This window comes from Furipterus horrens, unplaced genomic scaffold (assembly GCF_987537825.1).
Source record: "Furipterus horrens unplaced genomic scaffold, mFurHor1.1.pri manual_scaffold_2, whole genome shotgun sequence".
Taxonomy (NCBI): Eukaryota; Metazoa; Chordata; class Mammalia; order Chiroptera; family Furipteridae; genus Furipterus; species Furipterus horrens.
Window position 1 is genome coordinate 36,154,824 of NW_028327172.1, and position 20,287 is coordinate 36,175,110.

Genomic DNA, 20,287 nt, shown 5'->3' on the forward strand with positions numbered 1-20,287 from the left:
AAGGAAAGAAGAAATAAAATTATAAGGTTACATGCTCTTTCTCAGCAACTTAAATATTTGGATATACCAACTACTAATAAGAGAAAAAGTAAAAAGCTTCATTACTTCCACTCAACTTTTCCTAAAGGTATTAAAAACTTCTGCCTACTGGCCTGTGAGGAAAATGAGGTAGATATTTAGGACCATCTTAGAAATGGTCCTAATATCTTAGGATATTCTTATCCTAAGAATATCTTAGTAAAGACATATAATTTTAAGTTTTATTATCATAATCTGTCTGCTTTCTCATAGTGATTAGCAGGAAAACCTTAAAGAAAAGGATCTAGTCTTATTTTATGGGGGAACTTGGAAAAGACACTAAGAAAAGCATTGGACTAAAAGAGCAGGTGATGATAACTGAGGAGCTTAAAGTGGACAGAATCTCTGGGAAGAAAGAAGACTTGAGGGGAAACTACAGGAATATTATAAGGACTAACAAATACGAAGATAGGATGGACACTGAAAGGTTTTTATAATTACAGGCTATAAAAGTAAAAAGATTTTTGCTTTTGCTCTGATCCTGTGTTGTTTCACTTGACGAGAAAGCACAGGCTGAATGAAGCAAATGAAAACTTGGCCATGGTATAAGCATACTTTACTTACGCCATATCCAAATATTTTTCACGCAATAATTGTTGATAGTATCCAAGTCCTCAGAAAGATGACAAACATTAACACTCCCAGTATCAATTAAAGGATCATGACTCCTCTGATTTCCTAATAATTAAAGGTACCTCTATTGATATACTTGGGCAAAGTAAAAAGGATAATCTTTTAATAAATTAGAACCTTTCTAATGAATAGGTAGTCATTAGTCCCCATAGGTATAAGGTATTTAGTCACTAGGATTGATTGCCTGGCAAACAGAGTCCCTAATATCGTGGATGCTTGTTCAAAGGCCTTCTTCCAACCATCACACCTAGTCAAAGTGAAAGCTCCACATTGACGTCACCAATAGTCACTTGGATATAAATATATACAAAAAAGAAAAAAAACATGGTAGATATAGAATAGTTTGTTGAATAAACAAGAGATAAATGCATGCAGGTGTGTGTATATGTGTGTGTATATATGTGTGTATATATGTGTGTGTATATACATGTATATACATACATAAACATACATATGGAAAGGGGTGAAGAGGGAGAAACTGAAATTGACCAAGAGATACATATCTATATAAACTTGGACCCAAAGTTTTAGGATCAAAACAAATGTATGTGAATTTCAAACAAACATACTCTAAAGAATCAATCAGTTTCTTGGGATCCACAGGAGGTGGGTAGACTACTTCATCAATATGCTTTCGATTGCAGTAGGCATATGCTGTTGACACATGCATGAATACTTCCAGATTCTTCATTTGTTGTGCAAGGAGAATAAGCTGTTGTGTAGCAATCACATTTAACTGAACAGCATCTCTGTAAAAGAAAAAGTGACAACAAAAAATTGTGAGGCTATGTCATTGTTTTCACCTGCTTTAAAAAAAAATCTTATTTCCATTAGAGAGATAGAGACAGAGACTGTTTCTTTACAACAGATTCCTTAGTTTCAATTTCATGTATTTTATTTCAATATGAAGTACATCCATTCTATCAGTCATGTTTAAAAAGAAATATTTTCTGATTATAAAATAAATCTCATTAGAATTTTAAAAATAAAAGTACAAATCAATAAGTTTTAATTATCCAGAAATAAATACAGATCATTTCTGTGTCTTTGGCTTTTCTTTGTTTAGAAGTTATATTAGACTTCTTTTGAATCTTTATTTCATGATAGGGATATATCAGGAGAAGAAATTAGAATGGTTAAGTAATTTTAAAACGCTAATGCTGCGTAAAACAGTCAAAATTCAGAAACATTAAATTATAATAATATAAAACTAAGTAAGAACATGTTTATTTCCTTCTTCATAGCAATTAATCCAAATATTTTTTAACACTATTACAAAAGGGGTATTATAATAAAACTGCTACATGTGTTAAGAGTTACATGCAAGACCCCAAAATGATCTATATAGTCCCTTTTTGAAATGTATTAGAAATACTTCCAAATACAAAAGTAAATATGCAGAAAAAAATAATTGAAATAGGGAGATTGTTTCTCTAAGTAAAATTGAAATTCTATGTTTACATTTTATGTAAAACCATATATGTTCAAAAATAAATAACAAGAAAAAAATTTCTTTAACTAAAACACTTTTGAGTACTTTCTAAAATTCTTACATTTACTTAACCAAAAAAACCAGCCATTCTTTTAAGCGGCCAGGATATGTCACAGATAGAATCTGGTCCACTTGATTATAAAGCAGTGCTTTGAAGTCTATCACATTTGCAAAACAATGTTTTGGAAGAGGTATACAGAGAATATTCTGTTACAGGTTCCTAAGGACGGGACAACAAGTTCTGGGTCACCAGGAACAAGAAATAATTCACAAAAGGAAAAATTCATGTGTCTTATTTTTCTCTTAATTTAACAGTATCCAAGAGCCTATGAAAACATACCAGAAAAAGATTTTAAAAAAATAAAGTGGGTTGGGGTCTTATAATCTTGAATGCATCCTTTTTCTGCCTTATCTCAACTGAGGGAGGGGGGAAATCTGTTGAAATGGAACTCCACCAGGAGAGACATTTGACAGAGAGGATACTATCCACTAGACTTCAAGGCAATGTGCTATTTTCTTTTTCATTTGCAAAACAATAGGGGTAAGGACAGTAATGTTTTAGGAGCAGAACACAAAGGATATTCTGTTCCTGAGGATGGTGACAGAGTTTCTGGGTCACTGAAATAAGGAATAACTTGAGAAAGGAAACTCTCCGGTGCCTTTCTACCCCTTCCCCACCCACCTGTACCTGAGAGCCCAAACCTGAAGGCATTTTGTGCCAACATAAGTAACTCTTAGTATCCCTGCCAGGCCAGAAACCTCACTCATTTTATCACCATCCACTTTCAACGACTGAAATTCAGGCTGAGACCCTAAAATGTTATATCAGAAAGTATTTAGTACTAAACAAAAACAATGTTTTCATTATGTTAACTGGAGTCATAAATGCATACTAAGTGACAGTGGCCTTGGGGTAGGGGTGGGGATAAATGAACAAATTTTTGTAATTATAATCCATCATTAACATGGAAACTTTTAGAAATGGGGGGAAGGGAGGGAGAAAGGAAGGAAGGAAAGACGGAAGGAAGGAAGGAAGGAAGGAAGGAAGGAAGGAAGGAAGGAAGGAAGGAAGGAAGGAAGGAAAACTTGCTTGAGCTGCAGGTAATATTTTCTTGCTCACCTGTCTTCTACAGATATGCTGGGTTGTTCAAAATCTACACTGATACTTCTAAGACTTTTAAAGCAGAGACCTCACACTTCATATGACAGGACACCTGAGAGCTTATTAAAAATGCCTATTGCTGGACCTCATCCTCAGACACTTCTTAATGTCTGAGGTGAAGCCTCTGAAACTACATTTTAAATAAGCTCCCCAGGCCATTCTGATCTCTCCTTCCCCTCTTTCCCACCTCTGAGAAAATACTACCTAGATGAGACTTCGTCAATATTGCTGATTTTTAAAAACTTAATGAAGATATAGACAGAAATGTGTAAGGACGAATTAATCTTAGGGTAGGTGACTCACACACCTGTAATTTAAACCATACCCAAGGCTCTTGCTAAAAATGTTACTTTTCAGTAACTCCTTATTTTCTATCCTACATTATGGTTATTTAAACATATTCTATTTCCTCTATTATACTGTATGGACTTTGTATATAGAATCTGCGGGAAATTTATATTGGGTATAGTGTGCCATTTCTTATTTGTGGGTTAACCTAAAAAGTGGTTATAAAGAGTAACTGTTTTATAAGTAGTTATTATATGCCAATCTACAGTATTTTAGAATGTCTAGCCCAAATCTAATGCTGTAGTATCATTAAAATTGCTTCATAGAAAACAATAATTTCAGTAATGAGGCTTTGGTCAGCAAACATACATGCCTTGACAAGGAAGAAAAGAAAAATAAATTTTCTTGTTCACTTGTCTACCCCATCCTCTACGGTATCTCTAGTAAAATAAGAAACAATAATCTTGAAAAAGATTTCCCTTTCATTAATGGTACCCTTGCGTACCCCAGGGGAACAGAAAAAAAGAACAAAGGTACCCTATAAGTACTGTACTTTGGTCCTCCTCACAAAGGCTAGTTCGATTATTTTCACCCTAATTAACATTGTCTGTTCCAATGAAGACTATACATAACACAATTACCTAGTAGCTATATACTTTTTTCTTGAAAAGTTTCTAAAAGGCTGTGTGAACTCTTTCTTTTGGTATGAAAAAAAAGTAATTAAAAAAATCATAAAAGCTAGAACTACAGGGGAAAAAAACCTGTTAGATTGACTATTTCATACTAAAAACCTAACTGTAATTACACTACCCAAAGATAATGGGCAAATATTAAAAGACATGTCTATAAATACACATATACATATACACACATTTTATGAAAATGTGGTTATACAACAGTTCTAATAAAATTTTGTCATTTTTTAATCATGAACACATAATTGCTGCATAAAAGGAACTAAAAAGTAAATAATAAATAATTATCACTAGATAATAAAAATGAAGTTATGATCAGAATTAAGGTATGGGATTCCAACGCTCACTACCTTTCCACTTCACAATGCTGCTTCAGCTTCCTCAAGTATGAAATAGATTTGCCTATACTATTATAGTGGGTAACATAAGCATGGAATAAAATAACAAATAAGAAAATACTAAATACCCTAAAAACTATAAAGCACTATTAGAGAAATGTAAGAGACTATTTTATAGTACCCTCACCTGGAATATAGGCAAAATACATTGCAATGCTTTGGCACTTGAACTGTCATGTTATATAATATAAATTAAGGTTTATATTTCTATATAAGGCAATATAAGGGATAATCTCAATTTAATTAAAGAATTTAATTTAAAAGCATTTTAACAAAAAAGCCTTCAGGTAATTGTGAAACCTAAAGAAGTCTGCACCAACTTAACTGTCATAAGATCATACAATTAAATTAACATTTTAACACTGTATTTTTGAACATACATTCAAAAAGAATACTCTGAATTAAATACCATTATTTGAAATGCATATGTTAGATTTTTTTCAAAACCGTCAACAATTAAAATGTTTTTTTCTTGAAACAGGTATCTTGAAGGAAGTTCAAATTCTTTTTTAATTAAAATTATGTCCAATGTACCTTGCCCCTAACACTGCTAACAAAGTTTTAAAACAAAAACAAGGTATTACTTAAATTTATAAGCCACTTTATCTTACTCTGCAAACCTGAGCCCAATTGTTTAAAATTTTCAGATGGGTATATGTGGAGTAGAAAAATAAAGCTGCTGAAAGAATGGAGGGAAGAGGAAACAAACATTATTAGTTGTAAAGACTAGCATTCCTACCCAAGGTGAACTCTTCTTTCTTCTACTCCGTAACTCCCATTTTGTGCCTTTCCCCTGTCCTATAATTACATGCATGGCAACTTTTTCTAATAAATACACACTAGCTATCCAATGTTCTTAAACTGATAACAAGAGAAAGGAAATTCTGTTCACACTATGTGAACACTGAAAGCTACAAATGACAGTTTCAAATCACTATCAAAACAACTCGACTGAGAAGTAGAATTCAAATTAGATCTTTTAACCACACTGAAGTTCAAATATCAGAGAAATAGCTTTACTTACCTTAAATTTTCATTAAACCTTACTGTAGCTGCACAGTGGAAGATAATATTGGTAGACTCTATGATGACCTCTTTATCTTCTTCACTAAGAGCCAGTTTAGGTTGGGTAAGTTCACTGTTGATTGCTATAATTTTCTCCCTAAAATCTGGATTTTCATCTCTCAATCTGTCAAAGAGCTTTCAAAGGGAAAAAATAGTTTAGAGCAGCATTTTTCAACTTTCTAAACCAATTATCATCTGCCTTTTCCCACTGAGTATCACTAGTTTTAAAACTTCGACTATGCAAACCCTAAGGTTGTTATTCTTAACTGTTATCATTCTGTATAGAAAACACCCTATGAGGCCCACCTTAGTATCCCCATTCCATAGATGAGGAATCTGAGGAATCAGGGAGGCTAAGCAACTTACTCAAGATATAGAGCTGGTAGTTTGCAGAGATAAATTTGAACTGTCCATGCCTTTGTTGACTGGATTATATTATCCCTCAGAACAGACTTACCCAGTACAAACATTAGGTCAATGTCTAAAATGCTCATTCAGATTTCTAAAATCTAGACTTTAACTTACAAGAAAAAACTAGACAAGTAAATGGACAACTAAAATACAGTTTATAAGTAATAAGATAGGGGTAATATTATAGTGCTATGGGACTACTCAGGAGAAACAACTAAGCCAGCTTGGGAAAGACCTGAGATTGTAAAGTACAGTAGATTAGTGTTCCTGGGAGAGGACCACTTAGAAGTGAGAGAGGATTCATATATTTGGGAAGTTAAAAATAATTCAGTAGACTTGGCCAATGACTGGATATGAGGGATAAGGAATGTAAACTCCATGAGGACAGGGACAATATCTATTCCCTTAGTATGCAGGCCCTGAACAGCGGAGTGCTTGGCAAGATATAGATATTAGTTAAGGAAATAAATTCATTAGGTAGGAAACACTGGAAGTAAAAGAAGTACCGTTACAAAGATTCAAGTCTTTGAAGGTATTTCAAAAACTCTTTTGTGGCCCTGGCTGGTGTGTCTTGGTCAGCTATGCGCCAGCTTGCGAACCAGAACGTCACTGGTTTGATTCCCCAGTCAGGGCACGTGCCTGGGTTGCAGGCTGGGTCCCCAGTTAGGGGCATGTGAAAGACAACTGATCCATGTTTCTCTTGCATATTGATGTTTCTCTCCCTCTCTTTCTCCTTCCCTTCTTTTCAAAAATTAAAAACACCTGTTTTGTGAAATGTTGAGTTTGTAAAGCACCTATGTCACACCCCAGAAGACAGGTCCAGTAGAGATAACTAGCTCTGTCCATCTGGAGTTCAGGGAAGAGAAAGCCAGACTGATATGGATTTTACTAACCACACACAGGTAGCTCTGGGAACAGCAGTGATGGGTACCCAAGTCCAGACTACATAAAGCTTTTTCCAAATCTAATTTAAAACACACCCATTCATCTAACATAAAACAGAAGGTGCTCAGTAATCACCTAACCAGACCTAGTTTGAAAAGATCAAGGCCTAGAACCAAACTTTGAAGAATATCGATATTTAAGGGGCAAGAAGAGAAAAAAGAAACTGAGGGATGACCAGAAAAGTACCTCTAACACCTTGAATACACATTTTTTTAATTTCATTTTTTTCATTCACCCAGATTGTCAATGACCTTTAATTCCCCTTCCCATCAGGTATCTCTACCCAGACATGAGCATGCTGCTTCACAAGTTACATCACAAACTTGATGCTCTTTCCTTTTCTAGCCACCATCTTTGTTCAATATCATTTTCCCCCACTGGTACCTCAATTAGTTCCTACTTTATTAAGTTCACTGATGCCTTCTTTTAATACACTTTATTCGCTATCCAGAATGTATTTCATGGTCAATCATTTTAATTTAACCCTTGTCATCCAATAGAGTTTCTTTTCCCAGAAACATTCCTATAAATCAGTGGTTCTGAACTTGGTGCAATTTTGGCTTTCAGGGAACATTTGGTGATATATGGAGACATTTTTTGGTTGTCACAACTGGGAGGGCAAGGGAAGGAAATAGCTGGCATCTAATGGATAGATAGATGCCTGGAATGCTGCTCTCACCCTACAAAGCACAGGACAGCTTCCCATAACAAAAAATTATCTGGCCCAAAATGTCAATAGTGCTGAAATTGAGAAACTCTACCATAAGACGATGTGCCACTATGGTATATACTCTTTGCCTATACTCTTTATTCCAGTGTCAAAATCACTGTAGGCTTACGTAAAAGTTTCTTACTAACTTTAAGTGTACATTCACTGCTACTTGATATAAAAGAGACTCATTTTACTGATTCATCAGCAATGCAATGCATAATGAAGAATGAGTGGCCCTAGGATTAAGCGGCAGGATGTACTAGACAAGAATTAAACACATAAGAAAAATAATATTATTCATGGAGTATTCTAGTGAATTTTTTTAATATGCTTTATTGATTATGCTGTTTCAGTTGTCCCAATTTCTTTTCCCTTTGTTCCCCTCCACCCATCTAGTGAAATTTTTATTGTTTAAGTACTGTTTAATATTTAGACAAATATTTTGGAACAGTGAATTTTTATATTGAATATACTGGTCATATATTAAGGCTAAACCAAAAAAGTTCAATGAAATTTCAAGCTTTACATAGAAGATACTCATTTTCTTTACAAACTACTGTAGAGAAAAAGTTTTAGAAGCACTGCCCTGGAGACCCCAGAGGAGAGGCCCAAATCTTTCGCATTATACTCAGGCTCTCAATTTCAACCAAGACATCAGCCTCAATAACTGCTCCTATCCAAGCTCGCTGACACCTTTACCTTTCTTCCTTCGTCTTAAAAACTCTCTGGACTGTAGGCTCCATTAAGGTAGGGACTCTTATCCTATTTATCCCAAAGTCAACCCCCTGTATCAAGTCAAGTGCCCAGCACTAAGGCACATAAATGCTTTCTGAAAAATAAAAAATGAATAAGAATAAATACTATAATCAAAATTCCTTTTGGGAATATGCCTACAGTCAGATTCCTTACATGTACCAAATTTGAGCTTATAGTATTCTAATAACTTCTGTTTCTGACCCCCAACTTTATTCTCTGAATCTTTATTGCGAAGCTTAGGTTCAAATTAATTTTGGATGTCTGTAAAAGTCAACTCTTTCATTAAAATATGAACATTTATCCCTATTAGGTATATCCATAAATGTACCAGCAGGTTGTCCCCAAACGGTCTACACAACTCTGTACAATCTTACTCAGTAGCAGTTCTCAAGTGTGCTCTAAGGATCCTTTGAGTCCCCAAGACAATTTTAGGTAGTTCACAAAGTCAAACCTATTTTCACACTAACACTAAGATGTTATTTGCATTTTTCACTTTCACTGTCTCACAAGTGTAGAGGAATTTTCCAAAGGCTACATGTGTGATCACAACATCACTCTGATGGCTAATGGAATATGTGCTTGTATATTCTTTACTTTAAAAATGCCTGTTTTAATTTCTACTGTGATAAATATGAAGCAAAACCTCATAGAACCTCTTTGAAGTCCCCAATAACTTTTAAGACTGTAAAGGGGTTCAGAAAACTCAAGTCTGAGAATCACACTGTCTTTAATAAACAGAATCTCTGAACCTATTTGGCAGGTATGAAAAAGTAGCCATAAGGTAATGATACCAATCTGCATTACACTGTAGTCAATCTACCAATTCAAATAATTTTCAAGAGTTATAATTAAAAAGTCCCTGGAAAATAAGCTAGAAACTATATCATGTTTTTAAAACATGTCCTTATACTACCTTACAAAATAGTTTTCACTTTAAAATCATGGGGAACAGAGCTCAGTCCATCTTCTCACTTATTGGGGAAAAAAAAACTGAAAATGAACTTTGCAATAGCATACCTAAAGATAGCAAATTCTTCAAACACAGTTATTTTGTTTGTTGGTAAATACTGAAATATTAACTCCCATCTTACTTTTAAAAATAAGTACCTAGAAACTTCATTTGATAATTATTTGAGTTTAAAGTCAGTACCAGCTATACTTTTCTCATGTGTAAGTATAAATATGTCTCTGAAGCCCTCTTTCTCAAGTCAAACAAGCAAACATTTAAAAGAATAATAAACTTAACGATTTTATTGTATTTTAGGATGCAAAAAGCTCACCTGCATAAGAGTATTGGTAGGGAATACCCTAGCACTTAATAGTTACTTTACATGCTTTACATCGCTCCCAGTAAACTAAAAATCAGAGCTTGTCCTGATGCTCTTTCCACCTACCAAGCAGTTCTCATCTCAGAGCTGCAGCCCTTGCCATTTCCTCTGTCTTGAACAATCTTCCTCCATATTCCCACAAGGGTTCTTCCTCACTTCATTCAGGTCTCTCTCTGCCCAAATGTCACATCAGAGAACTTTTCTCATCATCGAATCTAAAGTAGCACCTCTATCACCTTCAATACCCTTTATCTCCTTTCCTTTTCTGCATAGTGCACATCACTTTTTAACATGTTATGTATTTGTTAACTTGCCTCCCTAACTAGAATGTAAATTCCCTGAATGCTGGGACCTTATATTTTGTTCACCGCTGTATCTCTGGTAACCTGAACAGCCCCTGGTATATAGCAGGACTTAATATATCATTGTGGTGCAAGGGAGGGACACAATTGCATGGGAGTTTGAGGCAATGGGGAACAACGTTACAAAAGTGTTAGTAGCACCCTGGCTGATGTAACTCAGTGGACTGCATACCAGTCTGTGAATCAAAGGGTCATCAGTGCAATTCCCAGTCAGAGCACATGCCTGGGATGCAGGCCAGGTCCCCATTTGGGGGCGTGCAAGAGGCAGCTGATCGATCTGTCTCTCGCACATCAATGTTTCTCTTCCTCTTCCTCCCTCACTTCCCCTCTCTCTGAAAATAAATAGATAAAATCATTTTTTTTAAAAAAGTGTTAGTAGCTATTTGAGTTATACTACTGAGTAACTCTCAAAAAAGTAGGTCATTTAAAAAATAATAATTCAGAGAAAATTAGTTTTTCCAGAAGACTTAAAATTTTCATGTGGGGACAAACTGAATTACTAAAGTAAAGAGTGGAGACAAAGGTAAATACTTTTCATTTTTTAACTCCATATTAATAATATCAAAAATTTTATTTTTATATTTCACTATTAAAACCGTATGAATCTAAGATGACCTGTTTATGAGGGGGGAAAATATAAATAAGAAAAACATGGATGCTCTAAACATAATTGAAGTTTATCTTTCTAAACTGAAGTTACATTTGAATGAAAACCATTTCCAAATAATAGATACCTCAGTAAACATTCTAAATGTAATCTACCCTTTTTATTCATTCTAAGTCACCATGTTAATATTTTTTTTATATTTTATTATAATTTATTATACTTTATCATAATGCTGTGATATTAAGACAATTAAAAAGTTATATTTAAACACCCCCAACTTCTATACAGGTCTGAGTATTTTTTTCTCTTTTTCTCACACCTGTTCTTCCATTATTATACTTTATCATTCCTAGGAGATAATGCTTCCCATTATTGCCCGAACCCATAACCTGACTCTTCTTCCTGCTGTGTGTCACCTCTATTATTCTCTGCCCTTCACACTCTTCTTTTCTGCTTGTTGTCATCTTCTTTTCTAATTTTTGTCAACTTGGGCATCAACTGCCATTAGCTTCGGGAAATTCCTTTCACTCAGGGCACCAGCCACAACTCTCACAACTAGTAAGCTGAGCAACTCTAAAGACTAATTCTCCCATTGTACCACAAGCCTTCCAACACCTTTGCCCCTCTTCCTTCCTTATCCTTTGGGGAAGTAATATTATAAAGTGGAAAAATAATAGGGATTTGTCATCAAGTCATCTGTGTTATCTCTAACATCTACAAGCTACATAACTTCAGATAAAATTATAACCTCTGAGACTCACTGTCCATATTTGTAAAATGGAATCTATCAACATCTGCCAGAGTTCAACATTGGCTCAAAAGCTCACTATATGATCTTATAAATGGGAATAACACCACACTTACCTTAACAAGTTATTGTGATAATTAAATACATACGAAGTGCTTTGCACACAGTTCCTAACGCAAGTATTCAACAAATGTTAGTCATTATTAACTACTTTATAAATTTCAACTAAAAGACTAAAACATACTGGAAAACAAATCTTGTCTAATAAATTATTTATTTATTAATTCTAGAAAGCTGTTAATCTATAATTAATCATCATATCTTTTTACACTTTTCAGTAATCTTTAACTCAGTGATTCAGAGGTCTCTGGTATTGTTTTTACTTTTAAACACAAGTCATAGAAGGTTAAAAGGTACCACATACCTACCCAAAAACTAAAATATTGCATAGTTAACTACATTAAACTTACTATGAGTCAATGTCAGATAAATTAATTCATTTTGAGAGAATTCAAAAGCTTATGATTATAAAATAATTTTACTCTAGCTCATTTCCATATTTTCTTAGCAATATAGGGGTAAGCAAAAGTAGGTTTGCAGTTATTTGCATGGAAAATAATACACTTAATAAATAATAATACAAGAATAAACTCTGTGTTTCACGTACTGTATTCACTACTGTAAACCTACTTTTGCCCACCCTGTATTTTTCTAGTTTCAAAATGTATGACATATTCTTGTATTATATTTGACCCCTCTGTCATCGTTCTTATTTGTTCAGTGAGAATAGGTGACTTTACTACCCTCTAATACTGTCGTAGAGCAATCAGTGCTTACAAATTTTTAAGTTATAAAAGCATAGGGTCTCTTAACACACGAGTTCGTTAGAAACTACCTCTTAATTATTATTATATTCTGAAGTCTACTTGAAATACCTAGAAATCACAAATAACCTCCCTCAAATTTTCTAAGAAAACATTAAATATCTACCATAAAAGCAATTTAGAACTTGTTATAAAATTTTTCCCATCACAGAGAAATTTATTTTTCTCCTACTGATCACAAGTCATATCTAGTTTACTATCATTTTGTAGGGTATCTTTTATAAATTTTTTTCAGCATACTGAAGACAGAGTACACATAAAGACCACACTTTTTTCTCTCCTCCAAATGATTACTTTCCACACTTACCTTGCCACTAATGACTTCTTCTACTCGCTCTTGGGGTGTATGTCCAGCTTTCTGCCTCACCAAAACATATACTAAATTCACTTTAGGACAAGACCTCAGCAACTTTTCCAGAAGTACTTTCCCTAGGAAACCGGTAGCTCCAGTAAGGAGAACATTCTTGCCTTCATAGTATTCTGGGATTGAAACCATTCTGATCCTAAGGAAAACACAAAGCATCAATTCAAAGATTTACATCCATTCTTAGGTATAAAATCTCCTAGTATTCAAATAAATATTTTAAAGAACAGGCAAAAATCAAAGTTCAGTGTTAACAAAAAAGAGACTTTAACCTCCGGTTCGCTGCAATAAAGGGTGGAAAATAATGAACTGTAACAACAGCTTCCAATCCCTCTGTTTTCCCCTCGGATCACCTCAGACAAGTCACTCACCTTCTCTGGGCCTGGGTTTCTTTAGTACAGCTTGTACTAAATGGCCTATTAAAAGTCCTTCCAGCAGGAAGAACTGAAATCCTCATTTAAACCTCAGTTAAACCCTAAAACGAATGAATGGTGTCTCTCTGTCTCCAAAAGGATTTATAACACCAAATAGAGGTCAGCACCAAGACTCAATTGCCTAGCTTGTATGACACGGCGAGGTTTCATATTCACCTATTATCACCAGTTGAAACAAGAAGAGTAACACCACGTCCTTTCTCCTACATGTCTATAGTGACATATCCAAAAGGTGCTTTAATCTCCCTTTTAAAAAAACCATACTAGAAATACGTGGTCTGACTTATCCTCCTTACCCAAATTCCACTGCAAGAGCAGAAAAGATAGTATGCTAAGAGAATGAACAAACAAAAGAACCACGGTAAGTGGAAAAAAACAAGATGCAGAAGGATTCATGCAGTATGTCACTATGCAAAGCTCAAACACATTCCAAACAATGCTCTTTATTGTTTAGAAATACACATAATATTAATAAATGCATGAAAAGGAGTGCAATACAATCAGAGAAAAAGAATAAGGAACTTCAATTATATTTATGTTTTAAATAAGCTGTGGAGTAAATACATGTATTTAATGTCCAAATTTTTCATAATTATAAGAATAAATTCATGACAATCAGAAAATTAAAAAATAGCCCATCATCAAGCAGGGATGGGAGGGGAGGGGTAGGGATAGGGAGGGTAGAGGGCGGGGAGTGTCAGGGGAGGGGAGGATTTCTAAAACAGATGAGACTAATTGGATAAAAAAGCCATAGGAGAAGAAATAGCAACCCAATCAAAACAAGCATAGGGAAGAACAATAAGGAGGCAAAAGCTGTCCCAACCCCCTAAATGGAAAACACCAAATTCAGGAAAATGAGGTGAATTAAGGGAAATCAAGGTAATTAAAAGATTGCTCACAGAAGAGCAGAGCCACTCATGACAGTCGTACTTCCTGTATAACTTTGTTTCCCCAGGCTCAGAATCCAGATCTGCGGAGAAGGGATCCAGCATGGGAGTGTGCTAGGGATAAAAAGAGAAGGAGGGCTGAGCCTGACATTGTTCCAAACATAAACAAATGGAGGGAGGGGAGTTCGGGGATCAGGAGAAAGGAAACAAAAACAACTAAAAGAAAAAAGTCTTCATAGTACTGGAGCCCCAGAGTAAGTCTGAGGTCCCCAGCCTAAATAGCTGCTACTGGCCCTTAAACTCAGGCGGAGCTCAGTCAGTAAGCCCATTTGGAGGAAAGGTCTTTTGGAAAAACAGACCGCAAAACACTGAGAGCCAATGTCAACTATCAAAATCAACCATCTTTGTTCTTTGTAAACATGAATAGATAACCAAAGATCACCACAGATATCTATGAAATCCTTACAAAATAAGGACGAAAATGAAAGCAACAGAATCAACCACAAAGGAAACAATGGTAATGAAAAATTTAAAGAGAATTTAAATTCCAATAAATATCCTCCAAGTTATTCACAAGAATATTGCATCCATAAACTAACAAAAAGGAACAAAAAATAAGATAGCATGTACATAGAAAATCCAATAGATACACAAACTATTAGAATTAGCAAGTGAATGAGGTCACTAGATAAAAGATTTACATAGAAAAAAATACTCTTTGTACATCAGCAATACACAGAAAATGAAGTTAAAAAAAAACAGCTATATCCCTATAATACCATCCAAAACATCAAGAAATTATGGAAAATAGCAAGTATTGATGAGGATGAAGAAAAACTGGAACCCATAGACATTGCTGGTGGGAATGTAAAATGGTTCAGCTGTTGTGGGAACTTGGTGGTTTCTCAAAAAGTTAAACACAATCATCATATGACCCTGCAATTCTACTCCTTGGTTCACATCCCAAAAGAACTGCAAACAGGTACTCTAACAAGTACATGTACGTGAATGCTTATAGCAGCACTGTTCACAACAGACATTTATCTTGGGGTGAGCTGACCTACCTGCTTGGTTCTGTAGTATCTTCATCCCTAACATATAGATAGCATACCCACCTGCTCCCCACACTTTAATAGCATTGTGTGAGGACTAAATGTAATAACACACAAAAGACTGGGCACACAATTACATTTCCTTATTCTTCCCCTTACATCTTTGTCAGTGATTCTCAGTATGATCCCTAGGTTAGTCAGTCTAATTTGTAGTATTTCAGTCTAACAATCTGTGATTGTCCTTTTTTCTTCTAGAACCATTTACTTATGAGTATAACTTCTAGACTAGAAAAAAAATTTTATTCCCAAAGTAAGACTAATAGCTATTTTATCTTTGGATATATATTGCTACATGTGTATGCATACATACCCATTTTTTAATTTGAGCGAAAAATTAATGATTTTAGTAGCAGCAAGCTTAAACCAAACTTCTGAGTACCTAACACAACAACTGATGAATGATACGTACTAACTAGCTGAAATGATTAACAAGCCTTTGAATGCTTCCTAACATAAAATGCAATGTTCCAAAATGCTGCAATTGGCCAGAAAATAGTGTATCATTTCAAAGAGAAAGGGGTAATTCCTGTTAACATATAAATAGTATTTGCAATCTAATTTTAAGAAAAGACCAACAACTAATTAGATGGGCAAAAAATATAAATGGAAATTAAACAATAAATACAAATGGCTCTTAATCATTGGCAAAGATTAAGACTCATGCAGAAGGATGCAAATTAAATTGCCAAGATTCATTATTTTTCATTAATGAGACTTACAAAGACTAAAAAAAAGTGATAATAGTACATAGGGAATAAAGACTCATATTGTTGGTAGGGCTATAAATTAGTACAACCTCTGTGGGGCTGGGGTGGGGGAGGAGGGGCATCTCCCAACATCTATCAAATTTTAAATGCATTTGACCCTGCAATTCAATTTCTAGAAATTTATCCTGAAGCTAATCTTTTACATGTGCAAAATGATGTGTTCATTGTGACACTGATAGCAAAGGACTGAAAACCTGAATGTCCACCAATAGGAGATTGGGCAAACAAACTGGCCTATTCCTACAATGGAATATTATATTCTGCTAAGGAAGGAAGGAAGGAAGGAAGGAAGGAAGGAGGGAAAGGATGGTTTAACATATATTGTTATGGAATAGCATTCATGATAAATTTTAAAAGCAGGATGTAATAATGTCTGATAATATCACCATTTGTGAAAAAGGAATAAAAAAAGAGTATGCATATGCTTATACATACATAATTTCTGGGGGAGAAAAAGAAGCCAAAAAATTGATAATGTGGTTGCCTCTAGGAGGGAGGAATGAATAACTGAGGAACAGAAATGAAGGGTAGTACTCTTCATTATTCATTTTTAAAATGTACTATGTGCATTATTATACATTTTTTAAAATCACTATTTTTGTAAAATATAACAGAGGGTACCAAAAGAATATTTAAAAGACAAATGTTCCCCTCAATTAGCCAGTCTCCACTATTTTTTGTCTTCTAACAATTTACAAACACATTTTCATCTTATTACAGAAAAAAAATAACATCTTTTTAAAAGTGAAAATAGACTAGCATTGTGTTAAGAATGCTAATCTTTATTACTCAAAATTTCGTTTCTTTATCAGATGGAAAATATATTAGATTAATAACCTGATGATTACTTAACTATGAAATTGGTGATGAACAGAACTCTTAACAGGCTGGATTTCCTCAATGGAATGTGAGAAATTCATCCCCCCTCGAGATAATGTTGATCTTGAGATCAAATGCCGTTCTTGAGAGATCCCCTATGTTGACCAAGCAGTCAAGTACACAGAACTACTAAATGTAATTCTGCAGTGAAGTCTAGACTTGCTCTACCTGTATGTTTCTTTCTGTACCAGTAGATATTGAACACAAACAGTAAAAACTGACAAATGGCATTTGTAAGGACTCTTAGTTCCTTGTTTTAGCTGCTACAAAATTTTCACCACTTACAGCTATAGATCCATTTAGTTGTTTTCCTATTAAAAACAGGTTCCTCTGGGCACTCAGTGTGTAAACAAACCCAAAGTCAAGTTGAGATAAATGTTCTTTTATATTCCTTAGAAAAAGTAGGAAAGAAAAAAAAAAACTTCAAATAGCCTTAAAAAGAAAGAATGCCAACAGCTTCTAAACCAAAAGTTGGCAAAAATTTCTGTACAGGGTCAGGTATCATAGTAAATCTTTTCAGCCTTGCAGGCCATACAATCTTTGTAACAACTACTCTATTCTGCCACTGGAGGCACAAAATCAGCCATAGATAGTAAGTAACTGAATGGGGACAGTTATATTTCAACAAAACTTTATTCATAAGAACAGGAAAACAATTTGCAGGACATAATTTGCCAACTCTTTTCTAAATAATGATTCCCAATACTCCACATTCAGAAAATGAACTACAAATGAGAAAGACATCAACAGGAAACCAGTATGATCTAAAATTTCAGTGCCTATGATTTCAGTATTACTAGATTTACTATGCATATCATTGTAAAATGGACAATATATACTTGTTTGGTATAATAGCTTCAAAAAACCAACAAATGAACGCCAGGCTTCAGAAATATAGATATACCACAGACTAGATGCAAAATTAAGACATGACCTATAACCTTTTCAAGGTTTGTAAAAAAAATATGTTTTTAAAAGAAAGCCCATTAAGATGTTCAGGAGTAAGGCTTGGACAATATTATTTTGGAGAAAAGGCTACAAGTGAAGAAGAGCACAGAATATAATCCTCTCACATACTCAGAAATCCTAGACCACTGTCCTGTTCAAAAAAAAATCTTGATACAATAATAAAAAAATAGAATTTAAAGAGGTCAAGATATAAAGGTCTGTTTATATATTGCATACAGGTCTAAAAGAACCTAGATTCTTCCTCTCTACAGAAAAGTATGTTATTTACAATTTTATAAATTTAAATTTATATTTACAAAGATTATATATGAGGAATGGGGTGGGAATAGAGATAAGCACATGGTAAATATCACATAAATATGAAAATCCTCAAGAAAACTGCATTGAATTGAATTACAGTGACTATGAAGGAATTCTACACATGAGTTCTATCCAGAAGGTATCCAGCCATGTAATATGAAAAACAGAGACATTTGTTGAAGAAGATACAAGAAACATTGTACATAGGCCAACGACGCCTCAGTTCTCTTCAGAGTAGGCACCTTGGGGCCTCACACAGTTCAGTTCTCCCAATCGCCATCAACTGTCCAGTTATATTTTCCTGAATCCCATCAATGATCTGAAACCTCTTCTCTTTCAAAGGTAATTTTAGTTTTGGGAAGAGCCAGAAGTCACAGTGTGCCAAATCTGGGCTGTAGAGGGGCTGAGTCACCTGGGTGATTTGATGTTTTGCCAAAAAACTCTGCATGAGACATGATGCATGAGTGGGCATGTTGTCATGATGAAGCTGCCAATCACCAGTTGCCCATAGCTGCGGCCTTCTGAATCACGTGAATAATACCCACGGAGGAATGTTCAAGCTTAACACAAAATGTGATGCTGACTCACTGCTCTACTCACTCAGGCAATTTGAATGCAATGGCCACAGTACACATGCTCTCTCAATGGCATCTATTGCCCCCATTGACAAGTACACGCATGTGCATTCCAATCCACTCTCTTTGGCTGCATCGATGGCTGGACTTTTTCTAGACAGACCTCATATATATACCTCTGCTTCTTCCTTTCTTCCCCTCTTTTGTATGTTTTTCTACTACAAGGGATTAGGTATCTCCAACCCATGGAAAGTAATAACTGTCTAATCCAGAAGTTCGTGAACGGGTGGGGTGTGTGTCCAAGAACATGTTAAAATTTTGTCCAAAAATATTATTGAATGTTTGTGTGTATATATTTATATGCATGGGCAACAGCAGACCCTCCATATCACCCTGCCCAGGCTCTGTAGCTTCAGTTTCACTTGAGAGGACACTCCAGCGTCATCGCAAGATGTCGACTCAACACGGGAGGAGACAGATACCGGTTATAAGCTCATCCGATTGGCGAAGGAAACGAGCGCCAGGGGTCTCCTCTGACGGTGGGAGAGGTCATCGCACCTCACTGGACAGCTACCGTCTCGCCATGGCTCGCCTGCCCCACTGGGTGCGTGGGGATCAGAGAGGCGCCTCTCGAAAAGTGGGCCACAAAACACCCGCACCAGTTAATTCCAAGCAAACAACAAGAAAGAAGCCTCCGGCTCTTCGCCTCGCTAGCTGGAACATCAGGACCATGTGCCCCGGACTTACTGCAGACCTTCCGTGGATCAAGGGTGCCAGGAAAACCGCTGTCATCGATAGGGAACTGGCACGACTAAACATTGACATTGCGGCTCTACAGGAGACCCGGTTGGCCGACAACGGAACTATCAGAGAAACCAACTACACCTTCTACTGGCAAGGGAAGTCTCCGGACCAACCAAGACAGCACGGTGTTGGGTTCGCTGTGAAGAACACGCTTGTTAACTCCATAGAGCCACCCACAGGAGGCACAGAGAGATTACTTACCCTCCGATTGTCAACAACTTTCGGCCCAGTCAGCATTCTTAGCACGTATGCCCCAACCCTCTGCGCCACCACCGAAGAGAAAGAACAGTTCTACCATGCACTGGACGAAGCGTTATCCAAGATCCCCAGAAGTAACGCTCTCTATCTCCTTGGAGACTTCAACGCAAGAGTAGGAGCCGACCACATGGCCTGGCCCACCTGCCTTGGAAACTTTGGGAGAGGAAAGATCAATGAGAATGGTCAGCGACTGCTTGAGCTTTCGTGTCACCACGGCCTGTGCGTGACAAACACATTCTTCAAGTGCAAAGAGATCCACCAGGTGTCATGGAGGCACCCCCGCTCCCGCCATTGGCACCAGCTTGACCTCGTCATCACCAGAAGAACGGATATTGGCAGCACCCTCCTCACCCGCAGCTACCACAGTGCAGACT

The 20,287-nt window shown here is 35.7% G+C and overlaps 1 protein-coding gene across 3 annotated transcripts in view; it reads right to left on the reverse strand.

Moving 5' to 3' along the window:
* The window catches only part of FAR1 (fatty acyl-CoA reductase 1), a 57,553-nt gene that overhangs the window by 19,854 nt on the left and 17,412 nt on the right, over nt 1–20,287 (reverse strand). For 2 of the 3 annotated variants that reach the window (XM_090263803.1, XM_090263793.1), the window contains exons 2-5: nt 14,262–14,363; nt 12,872–13,067; nt 5,771–5,946; nt 1,281–1,460 (exon numbers count right to left, since the gene is read on the reverse strand). In XM_090263803.1, coding sequence (XP_090119929.1) covers nt 1,281–1,460; nt 5,771–5,946; nt 12,872–13,067; nt 14,262–14,281 — 572 coding nt within the window. In that variant the 5' untranslated portion in view covers nt 14,282–14,363. The remainder of the gene's footprint in view (nt 1–1,280; nt 1,461–5,770; nt 5,947–12,871; nt 13,068–14,261; nt 14,364–20,287) is intronic. The other variant, XM_090263812.1, reaches the window with a different exon arrangement.